At 34.7% G+C, this 12425-nt stretch overlaps 2 protein-coding genes across 2 annotated transcripts; one reads left to right on the forward strand and one right to left on the reverse strand.

Moving 5' to 3' along the window:
- Window positions 1-3749: 3749 nt before the first annotated feature.
- On the forward strand, window positions 3750-5365 carry TIM13 (translocase of the inner mitochondrial membrane 13). The gene is made up of 2 exons (XM_007039253.3): window positions 3750-4000; window positions 4905-5365. Exons 1-2 carry the CDS (start codon window positions 3884-3886, stop codon window positions 5052-5054), a joined length of 267 nt encoding a protein of 88 aa, XP_007039315.1. The 5' UTR covers window positions 3750-3883; the 3' UTR covers window positions 5055-5365.
- Window positions 5127-6555, reverse strand: LOC18605931 (F-box protein At2g27310-like). The gene has a single exon (XM_007039254.3). The coding sequence runs from the start codon at window positions 6457-6459 to the stop codon at window positions 5368-5370; it is 1092 nt and encodes a 363-aa protein (XP_007039316.2). The 5' UTR covers window positions 6460-6555; the 3' UTR covers window positions 5127-5367.
- Between the last annotated feature and the right edge of the window lie 5870 nt (window positions 6556-12425).

Here is a 12425-nt window from a genome sequence, read left to right on the forward strand (position 1 = left end):
AAAATGATCAAAATTAGAATCACACGTACTGTTTCACATTAAAAACTGATTGTTGGGTTCTTGTATCAGAAAGATTAAACATTTTTAGTTGCTCACTTAAGTATTCTTTAATACGTTGTAATAAAAGTCTATTTTTTAGTCCATTGGCTCAATTTTGAATTTTTTGATATCTTCAATATTTTTACAAGAAATTACTGATGCGTAATACTCATGATCTAATATAAGCTTTTAGGTTTAGGTCAAATCAATCATTATTAAATGTTTGCAGGATCTTGTTCATAGAACTTAGCTGTGGGCTGTGGCACGCAAGTTCTTGGGTGATTGATGTGGTGAGAATGGGATCACGACAATTAAGATAAAAGAAAAATAATATATTCAGAAAATTAATATAGTTTTTGCTGTTTCTATTTTACTCAAATTATTATATATATTAAGGCGTTGTACTTAGTTAAATTATGTAATTAGTTTTTATATTTTGACAAAGTGAAGAATTTAATTTCTATATAATAATTTATAAAAATTGAATTCTCATACTTTTTAAAATTAATAATGTCAATCTAATTGTTAACATGTATTAAATTTTTGTTTGTTATTTTTGCTGACAAAGTAATTTTTGATAGATGTGAAGTTGAATATGATAATTTGTTAATTATGGCATGACATTTTTTTATTTATTTCACAACACTCTTTTCACTGCTTTAAATTATGAAGTATAAAAATTCAATCTTCTCTATCTCACGACACTCTTCTCCAAAATCTTAAAAATCTATACGTAATTTTGATTTGTTTCTTTTTCTAATCCTGTTTAAAACCATTAACTCACATTAGATAATTTCATCTCTACATTTATATAATTCATAATAGCATTTAGTCACGTTATATTGTCGACACTACTATTACATCATTCGTAAAATGTCAAATCATCATTAATGTATCATCAAATTTAATGTCACATCAACGAGAAAATGTTACATCAATATAACCAAACACTACATTAATATAGATAATAAAAAAATTTTAACACATCAAAATAATATTATCAATTTTATAAAATATAAAAATTCAATTCTTACAAATTATTATACAAAAACTAAATTTATCATTTTGATAAAGGATATGACTAATTACATAATTTGACCGTTATACTTTTCCCATATAAAGATATAGAAATTAACTTTAATGCTTACATAGTTACATCAAGGTCCGCCTTTTGTACAACTTTGGTATTATAGGACCTGGAAGAAAGCAGGGCAACTTCTACTTAATTCCCATCTAACGGACAGCGGCTCTTTCCGAGAAAAGGTAAGAACAGCCTCCCATTAATGTTCTTGAAAGACTTAGCTAAAATTGACAAGTCATATATGTACACCCAACAATATATATAATGTCGTCTAGACTTTTATTCAAAGTTGAACTACTGAACTATATATCGATCGGAGAGAAGAGAGATTATTCACAAATACTAATGCGTGTGACAGTAGCTGGCTAGCTAGCTAGCTAGCACACATCCATGAATCAAAGAGATGTGCAGAAGGATTTGGGGAGCAGACTATGATATCTAACCGATTGGAATTATTATTGGACCCCCTTTCTTAGCACTTTGTTAACATCGAGATGTTTAGCTTTGATAAAGATTCATGCCCCTTCAAGCTTAGCAGTACATTGTTTTGCATCCCTTTCGCTGTCTCCCCCCACCCCCTATAGGCTACGTGAGTTTTTAGGTTGGGCTCATAGAAAAATAGGGTCTCCCAGTCTCTCTTTGCCATTATTACAGGAAAACGATAGTGATAAACCAGAGGAATATATAAGGCAATGTTAGGACGGATCTTTTGACAAGCCCTTCCCTATACGGCAGATATAATCATAAAAGAATCCTTGACACGGTAGGCTCTAATACCTGATCCGTTTGGACCTTCTAGTTTGGTGTGTAGAGCAGGGGAATGTGAATTGCAAAGAAATTACCAAAAACGTGGAACAGCTCTGCAAAGTATTTATAATTTGTTGTTTAGTGTTATCGACTGCTTAATTATATATTTATATGATTCTGATAAAAGGGTCTAAAGCACTTGGTGGGGAGAAAAATAAAAGGAAAGAGATAGTTGATTGGGTACATCATGGTCCATGTTGTCATAGAGCTGTAGGCATAGGACCACAACTTCCAAACTCAGCTGGACCATAGAGCACTCCCTACCGTCCAGTTGGCGGCCGCTGTGTCTTGTTTCATGCTTCAATTGTCGGCTTCTCTATCTGTCAGTCTCTCTCCATCGGGGATGGACCGTAAAGTGACCTGTAACAACACGTAGCGCAGGGTTCTCCTGATCTAAGGATGATTGGGTAACTGGGATTGTATTGGGGCCTAGATGATCATCTTGACATTGAAGGCTTTTTCTCAAATATTAGACATGACAAGACCCCAGGAGATGCATTATTTTCTCAGAGCAATTCAATCTCTTGTTTTTTACTTCCTCTATCTGTCACTTAACTAATCGCATAATTTATTTCGTCAGAACTTTTACTCTGCTGAGAACTGGTTCCTGAATCATGATGCCATGCTCATTTCTACCTCAAGGGACAGAGGGGTTAAAAGAATGCCCCATCAAACTGTGGTATACATTTCCAATAATCTCCAACAACCTGCTCAAGCCCTTCTCGTATGCATCCAGCAGGCTTTCATCATTGGCCTAAGTTAGGTTGATTTCCTTCTTCGTTGATTCCCTTCAGCTAGGCCAACTTCCCTCCCACAACCATACATTTAATTTAAAACGCTCCTTATAGACTCGGTCTTCGGAATTTGGATTGCAATTTGCAAGACGTACCAGTTGAACCTGTTTGATTCTGCTCTAGACTTGACTACTATTTGACCCCAACCAACACATAGTTATGCACTTGGAAAGTACCTAATTCCTAGACAAAATTTGGAATATAGAGAGCATGATTTCCTTAGAAATTCATTTGTAAGTTAAGATTGAATGAAACATTATTTTGGGCTGTCAAGTTTAAATTAAATATCTCATATTTACAAGAGAAAGAAAATGTTAATGATTATTGGTAAACAATATGATAATTATAATTTTTATATTTTCATTTTTTATTAAAGAAAAATGTATGTTGGGTCATAAAGTTTCCTAGACTTAGTTTTTTATTCTTCAATCAAATAAAGAAAATTACAAAATTGGGTATCCAAATATATTTTCTAATTAGTAAGTACTGTTGAAATGTAAATTCAATCACAATAAACAGACACTAATGCTACTGAATTTCAATATTTTAGTCAAACATTTAATTTTAACTTTAAATACTAACTAGTTTTACACTATTGAAGGGAATAAATATTAAACAAACATTTCAACATTATGCACTTATATATGAAATGAATCTTTTTTTTAATATTTTCAATTACAATAAAAGAATTTTCAGTTATATCACATATTACATTCATGAAAAGAAATTAATAAGATAAACCTATATAAAATTGGACTGAATCTATATATGGTAGGATTTAAAATTTAATCTTTTTTTTTAAAAGAACTTAATTTACAAAACCCGATTGAAGTTGAGCTTAAATTTTGTAGCCCATCAACTGTCCATTGTGATGATTGAGCCATTGTGAAATCCAACTGAAGAGAAAATTGTCCTAAGCGGTGAGAGACCCAAAGTAAATGGGTCTCCTTATGGGCCGAATCCATGGTGACGGACCCGTGTCCAAAATTGCAAGAGTCAATGGGGTTTAGCGTCTTCTTTCCTTTTCGCTCTTTTGTAGGATTAGGGTTTAGGGCGCTTTTTCTGTTGTCCAAGTTTTGGCTTTGAGGCAGAGAGAGATAAAGAGTTTAACAGGCAAAAGGGAAATTTGAAAAAAAAAAAAAAGGAAAAAAGGAGAGCAAAAATGGATTCTTTCTCAACAGGTTCAAGTGGAACAGGATCTCCCCAAATTTCAACAGAAGAATTCATGGACCAGATGAAGCTTCAACTTGCCCAGGCTTATGCCCAGGAGTTCCTCGAGGTTAACCTCTCTTCCCATTTCTCAATTCTGGTTCTGGGTTTTTCGTATCTATATGTAATCTTGATGTAATAGTTCTCCTTTTTTTTCCTTTCTATCTTGAAATTTATTTTGTCTGAAATATATCACCACTATCAGTACATGGGTTATTAGCTGGTCATCGAACTGTGTCTTTTTCAATGCATTGCTTAGAAATTGCTCTTGATGTGATGCCCAATCTTCTGTTCCCTGGCTAGATAACTTCTATGAAGTTGGAAGAGTTTAAAGGTAGTCTTTTTAATGGATTAAAATGGACCACCATCGGATTTGATTCAAGGATTTCTTTGTTTAGATTGTTGTCAAATGATTTAGTTTTACCCTGAAAAGCAGCCGCATTCCTTAGATTGTTTTAAGTGGCTTCAAACCATTTTGATTTGTCAAAGGTTCAGGAGTGTTTTATAAAAGTTAATGCTAGAAAATATTTTGTGTAGCAGTTTCAATTTGGAATGCTAATATACTATGATACTCCATGTCTAGGATATTTTTCTTCAATTTTTTGTTTGTTCTAGAAAAGCTTACTTGATAGAAGTTTGTTGACTTAAGTTGTCACTGTTTAACATGGTTTGGAGAAGATTTGTCAAATAGTTCATATCTTATTTGCACGTTTACTTATATAAGTAGATATTTTTGCCCAATTCAAGTTATTCAGTTTCTTCATATTAACAAAAGGCAACCAGTTATTGGATATCTCTCCTGTAGGCTTGGCTGTTGCTTGCTAAATGTCCTCTTTGCGAGTGGGAGTGGGGTGCCTAGTATTTTATTATAGCGTCAGAAAATTTTCATCATGCTTTCTATATCATTATTGGGGGCTAAATACATACAATCTCTACTTGAGCTATTTCTCAATTGTTTTTCATTTGTAATACAGACTGTGAGGGAGAAGTGCTTTGACAAGTGTATCACAAAACCCGGGTCAAGTCTAAGTGGAAGTGAGAGTAGTTGCATTTCTAGATGTGTGGATCGTTACATTGAGGCCACTGGTATTATTAGCAAAGCTCTTTTTAATGCACCACGCTGAATTTGGAACTGGAACATTCTTTTTGAAGATAATGTAAGCTGCCAAAGTTTGGACAAATCTTAAATTCGAGGATGAGTGAAATTTGTGATTGGTTTTGCTCATCTTATTTCTGAAATTTGTCCTGGGGAGATCATACTTTGCATATTGTTTTTGAATTTGTACGCGTTACCAGTAATCCGAATCTCAAAACTCTGGGAATTTACCTGGTAACTGCTCTTGCTTTTATTATATGTTCCTTAATCTTTGACTGTAATGATGTTTTGTTCACTGTCTTACCATCAATAATATTAAGCCTTGACGTGGTGGTAGAATGCTATATGGGTAAAATATAGTACCCAAATGTTATGAAGATTGCAACTTCAAAGGATAGACAAAGCCAATCAGCTATGGTTTCTTTGAGCTTCTTTTTCCGTATCATCTCTTGCTTTAGCTCCTCAAATTGTTGATAGCCCTTCTCAACTATGAGGCGACTATTACTTCGCAAGCAATAAAGAGCCTGATTCATAATGGTCAAACTTTTGTCTCCACACACATATGCTCCCCTAGTGTCCTCGAAATGCATGCTTATTTCCTTCCATCCCAGATGCCCGTTTTCCGCCAGGTTGCATCTAGCCAATATAAGGCACTTGGCTAACTTGTGAGGCAGCACGCTCTCCTCTACAGGTACAATGCACCCAAAATGAATCTCATAATCACCATCGGTAGCCCAGATCTTTTTCACTAGCAATGGCTTCCAGCTTGAGAGATTTACTGCCCTGCCTCTCATCTTGTCCAACAGCACCCAACTTAACCTAAGGCCCTCTCTTAGCTCTTTGCAGTGATCCGTCTGCACAAAGGACATGAAAGGGGGAGCTAATATTCGATGATAACCATATTGGTTGTTGGCACGGTGGAGTTCATTCCCATCTCCAGTGCCTTCATCATGACCGACATCCAAGAGAACCAATTTGAACGGACAGTTCAATAACCATCTCATGAGGTCACTTGTCTCATCACCTTCACAAAAATCCCCCGAACTTGGTATGCCATCTAAAACTCTGGACAGAATGCATTGATCACTGTAGTAAACATCTACAAAGGAAGCAAAATTAGACGGGGAGATGTGGGTTTGCGCAGGAATGTTCTTGGCAACTTTGTCATGCAAAATAAGAGGATAGGAATCAGCATAGAATCTGTCAAAACCATCTATTGCCGAAGAGGAAATAAGGTGCTGAGCTTCTTTGAGTGCAGTGGAAGGCCACGTCGAATGACACAACTGTTTCCATAAGCTTTGCTCACGAGCTATACCTTGGAGGTCAGAACAGGTGCAGGCAGCTGAGGCCAGGGTTGAACCATCTAGACGAACCATGATGTCTGTTAGGAGGTCCCTGCTTAAGCACTTCAAATGACATTGCAAAAGCTCCATTCGAGCTCGCTCCTTCCGATTGCCCGGAAACTGAAATCGAAGTTTCAAGTGTGGATACGCTCAAGAACCTACTTCTTTATATAAAGGTCATTGACCCATCTCGTAGATTCACATAGATTTATGTTCAATTATATAATATGATTGACCAATGAGATTAAAATCACTAGCCGCAGTTCAGAAGGATCAATCTCTACTGGATAATTAGGCCACAGATAGCGAACTGTCAACTAAGTAAATGGTCTGGTTGCCATCTTTTCAACTTTGCCAACTGCCAATTGCCTAATTTTTAATGGGCACGGCATTAGGTTTGTCCTGGCTATAAAGCTCTAACCTCTAAAAGGGACTGTCAGAGTCCTTAATTTGTGAGGTTGAAAACTCATCATCAAATTAAATGAAGCTATTGAGAAGGTTTACGTTGACAACGCTGCTGCTCATCTCTGTTATGACGCATATTGTTCCCTCGTGAGTACCGGTAAATTTAATTGCTCTTTTTTTTCTTTTTAATAATCGGGTTCGGTTTGGATAAGAATGCTGTCCAAAGGCACAAACTGATGTAACATAGGAAGGGAACATCCTACTGGGTGTGCCCACAGCTAATCTCGGTAGCTAATTTACGAGGCTATTTCATGGTTATTTCTCAACGCACACCTGGTAGTTTTTTTTTTTTTTTGTAATTAACAAAAAAAGAGATTTGAAATTTACTTTTTAAATAAAAGAATTATATATCAATTAATGAGACAAATATTTAGATACATATGATAGTTTCATAATACATGCCACTGCTTTGGTAAAAGGCAAAAGAACAGTTTGCTCTTCCCTCTCTACACGGTTCCATTAATTAATGTCATTGCTTGAGAGAATGGGAACATCTTGCTTGCTTAGAACTTCAACATTCCACAATCGTCCTTGCCATTTATTTGATCACCAGGATAATTCACGTAGAAGGTACGAGAAAGGAGAGCTGCCAAACGTTTTGCATTAATCGGACAAAAGCCGAAGCAAATCTAGTTGCAGGCTGTATTAATAATTAGTACGCATGCACTAACTTCATATGCACAAGGGGAAGCCGGGAAGGCTTCCTCGATCCTCTACCAACCTTTTTTTTGGTGGGCAAAACATATTCCCATTCTCCCTTTCATACACGTTAGGGGCCCACTCAAGGAACGAAGACGTCAAAGCTTCGGCAAAAGTTGGTCTCAAGGTAAGGTAGTGCGCTAATTTCCCATAGGATGAACATGGACCCTAAATTTTGCTAGGTCCTGTGACGAATGGTCGAGGAAAAGAACTCGGAACTCCCTAGTTCACTACTTTTGGTTCTATTCCTCAATAAATCTTCTCCTTCCATTTGGTTCGTTTATAGAGGAAAGAATAATCATTGTTATGGAATAGCTATTTCTTAAAACCTTGAAAAATCTTGAGATGGCTAACTGGTACCATCTCTCCCATCATATTAACTATTTCACACTCATGAAAATAAAAAAATATTTTGGACTAAAATATACTCACATTCAAAAATTACAAATCTAGACTTATAAAATTAATATTTTTAAATTAGAAAATTATTAATATTTTAATTATAAATAAAATATTAATATTCTAAAAATATTAATGTTTAAATTGTTAAGTGAAAATAAAAATTAAAAAATGAAAAACTCAAATAGAGAAAAAATAAAAAAAATATACTAATAATTTAATAATAAATTATTAAATTATTAAAAATTTTAAGTTTTAATGAAAATAAACAATGATTAGAAATGAAAAAAAATTACTTAATTTTGTCTTTTGATATAAATTTTACAAAATTATGTAAAGAGTATTTTTGTTTTTGATGAAAATAAATCTTGTTATAACAAAAAAATTTAAGTTTTTAATTATGTATTATAAGAAATAATAATTTTAAATTTAAAGATTAATTAAAATTATTAATATTTAAATTATAAATAAAATATTAATATTTTAAATTTTCAATGATTAAATTATAAATAAAAAATAAAAAACTCAAACACCTTTAACTTTAAATCATAATTACACAAAGGGTTCATTAATTTTCAAAATTGATGAGTGAGAATGCTACCAGCCGACCATTTCAGAAGTAAAAGAGAAAGGATTTTTTTTAATAAGAAAAAAATTTAAAAATAAAAATTATAATTTATATATTATGTAATTTTTTAAATTAATAAAAGATAAAATTATTCAAAAAATATTACTACGTCAATAAATTAACAAAAACATCAATGAAATTCTAACCGCTGAACTTATGTATCCAACAAAAGATAATTTTTAAAACAAATTGTCTATTTTTCATATTAATAAATCCGTATAAAATTTTGATTAATACTTAAAGAGATCTGAGTATTTTATTATATATTATAATAATAGATATTATTATTTTTTTATTACCTATACTTTTATTATTTTAAAATCATTTTTACTAACCAAATATTTCAATATATTATAATAATAATTCCTATCGTGTTTCAATATATTTCTCTGTCTCTTCATGGAGGCGGATCCGGCAGGGGAGCCTCCTTCACTAGCTGGTTTTCATGAATCCTTACCAAACGAGAAAGCACGATATAAACGAGTTCGGTCAAGCATCGAAGAAACCTCTGATAGATCTGGGCAGAATACTGAGACTGGGCACATTTCACAACCAGAACTAGAAGAGAATGCAAATTACTCCAATCGCAATATGCTCATTAGAGGTAGTCATGTTACCGGACTAGAGAATGATAATATTGAGGAGGATGGAGAGTTTATTTATGAAACTGATTCTGATGATGAAACCATAGACCAGGCACCAGAGGGACCCTCTATTCGATTGACTAAGGAGGAAAAGAAATGTATCCGTTAGCCTTGGAAGCATACCCTGATTGTGAAGCTGCTAGCTCGTGACATCAGTTATACTTATCTATGTAACAGAATCAGGCAATTATGGTCATTACAAGGAGAGTTTCAGGCGTTAGACTTGGACAATGGGTATTACTGCGTTCGGTTCAGCAACAAATCGGATTATTTTCATGTTCTCACTAATGGGCCATGGATCATTGCAGGATACTATCCCACCATTAGACGTTGGTCTCCAGGATTTAGATCAGAAGAAGGAACTGTGGACTCCGTTGCGGCATGGATCAGATTGCCAGGAATGCCACTAGAATTCTATGATCAAGTTGTACTAACGAGGATTGGAAATGCAATAGGCCGAACGGAGAAAATTGATCGCACCAAAGCGGATATTTTTAGAGGAAAATTTGCACGGTTGTGTGTCGAGGTGGATCTTAGAAAACCTTTGGTGCCAAAAGTGTTTATCAGTGGACTTTGGCAAAAAGTTGAGGATGAAGGTATTCGGATGGTGTGCTTTCAATGTGGGAGGTTTGGGCACAACATAGAAGTTTGCACTGCCAAGAATCTGGACCAGGCAACCAAGAATAAAGATAAAGATTTGAATAGGGAAGAGCAGGACAACAATTGGAATAAGAAGTATGAAAACCAAAAATTTGGGCCATGGATGATAGCCAGAAAGAATTATAGAAAGCCACTAAGCTCAAGAGTCAGAATAGTGGAGAAAGAAACAACAACACAGAAGACAACTAACATCGGTTCTCGGTTTACAGTTCTTGAAGAAGATCCCTCTTATGTTGATAATAAAGTAGTGGTCCCGGAATCACTGGAACAGAACACATCTGGAAACAATGTGGCAAATAAAAAGCAACAAATGGTGGGGGGCAAAAATAAAGAGGAGTTAAAAAAGAGTTTACAAAGTGTGGTATAGATGTCAAATCGAAACCTAGCCTCATCTAGCACCAAAGGCAAAGGAAAGGTGGCAGGTGCAGTCCGTGTAGTCTATTCGGACCAGTTAAGCAAACAAAATGATGGAACAGGCATAGGTCAAACTGTTGAGAAAAGAAATTTGGCAATAAAGAATCATACCGTGGGGTTGGAAGACAAATCTGAAATGAACAACCAACCACCTCAAGATGATTTGGTCAATGGTAATACAATTTGCAATCAAGAGGCGTCAAAGGATCAAGTGGGAGTAGGGGTGAATGGCGTAGCAAAAGAGAAAGAAACCAATAGCATGGAAGAAGGGTCTTCTTCTAAAATGGACATTGTTCTTGCCAATGCGGACAGTGATCAAGGAGCAAAGGTGATGGAAGTTATGCAGATATAAATCTGCAAGTTTGCTATTTATATTCAACCTGTTAGTTTAATTTATGTTGAAAATATTGAGTTGGAATGTGAGAGGTGTTTCCTCTCGTAGAAGCATCAGGAATATTAGAAGCTTAATTTGTTTTCATGGTTTAAATATTGTAATTATTTTGGAACCCAGAGTTACAGGGGAAAAGGCCAACTTAATCTATAGAAGAATTGGACTTTCGAAGTATTTTTGAGTTGAGGCGGAAGGATTTTCAGAAGGCATATGGGTGATATGGGAATTAGCAGCTGTGGAAATAGATATTCTGGCATATTCATCTCAGTTAGTTCATATGACAGTTAGGTCGGATAATGATGAATGGCTTTTGACAGCAGTTTATGGTAGTCCGAAGGCAGAAGAACGTAAATGGCTGTGGCATTCCTTGAAACTGTCTAGTGAGATACATGATCTAGCCTGGATGATTATAGGTGATTTTAACCAGGTTCTCTTGCTAGATGAGAAGACTGGCAAGAATGGCGTCAATGTGGCTCACTGTAAACAAATGATTGATTGCTTATGTTCTTGTAATCTAGCAGATCTTGGAGCTTCTGGTGCAAAATACACGTGGAGTAGGAAATATGATGGCTTCAATTTCACCAGAGAGAGATTAGATAAAGCAGTGGCAAATGACAGATGGAGTACAATGTTTCCTAAAGCCAAAGTCTTTAATCTTCCTAAAACTCATTCTGACCATCATCCAGTACTGGTAAATTGTCTAAAAACATGCCGAAATATCCATTGAGCTAAAAAATTCCGCTTCGAAAATGCATGGATGGCCCATCCCAACTTCCAGCAATTTCTCCAAGCACACTGGGATTATGATGGAGTTATAAATTCCACGAAGTTAGGAAAATTGGCAGAAGCATTGAATAAATGGAAGTTCGAGACTTTTGGGGATTTAGTTAAGAAAAAGAAATGTCTTCTAGCCAGACTAAAAGGAATCCAAATACGTTTGGCTCAAGGCCCTAATGACTATCTACAGCATCTAGAAGTGGCGTTAGTAGAGGAGTTTAATCTCATTTTGTATCAAGAGGAAGTCATGTGGCAGCAAAAAGCTAAGCTTGATTGGCTAAAGTATGGAGATTGCAACTCAAAATATTACCATGCAATTGTCAAAAGGAGACAGCATAAGAAGCAGATTAGTACTTTCAAGAGGGATGATAACTCATGGTGTTTAGACAAGGGAGAGCTAACGAAGATGGTAGTGGAATTCTACTCAAACCTCTATTCGGATGATGGTACATGAGTCCCTTTAAACTCTTCTTCGGTTAGGAAGCTTAGTGATGATAAATCTAATTTTCTATAATTTTATATTCTATAATTTTCTTTATGTATTAATAGACAGTGCGGTAAATCTATCAATTCTGAATTCTATAATTTTCAAAAAATCATTTTTATTGGATGAATTTTCTGGCACAGATGATGTTTTCTTTTTTTTTTTATTGACAATTGAAAGCTTCCATTTAATAGAACTTGACATGGCCTCCCTTTTAAGCAATGCAAAGTTTGGTTGACTTATGGGTTGGGAGGCTAAAAACGTGGACAGTGATTTAGTTGACACGTGGTTGAATAGGGAAGTTATGTAACAGATTATTTAAAATTATAAAATGGAAAAAGGCATCATTCTATGTTTTTAACTACAAAGAAAGGTGGCTCCTTTTCCATATATTTTCTAGGGTAAAATACCCTATAGTCCTAAATTTTATTCATAATTTTATATGAATTCATTACTATTAAAAATAAAAAATTCATCTCAAAAATATATTTTTCA

The sequence above is a fragment of the Theobroma cacao genome, chromosome 3, assembly GCF_053813885.1.
Source record: "Theobroma cacao isolate CCN51 chromosome 3, ASM5381388v1, whole genome shotgun sequence".
NCBI classification, from domain to species: Eukaryota; Viridiplantae; Streptophyta; class Magnoliopsida; order Malvales; family Malvaceae; genus Theobroma; species Theobroma cacao.

Bases quoted from the DNA above. Each gene is read 5' to 3' on its own strand.
- TIM13 (XM_007039253.3), top strand. From the start codon at position 3,884: ATGGATTCTTTCTCAACAGGTTCAAGTGGAACAGGATCTCCCCAAATT. The intron at 4,001-4,904 runs GTTAACCTCTCT...TTTGTAATACAG, and splicing joins ATGCCCAGGAGTTCCTCGAG to ACTGTGAGGGAGAAGTGCTT.
- LOC18605931 (XM_007039254.3), bottom strand. From the start codon at position 6,459: ATGGAGCTTTTGCAATGTCATTTGAAGTGCTTAAGCAGGGACCTCCTA.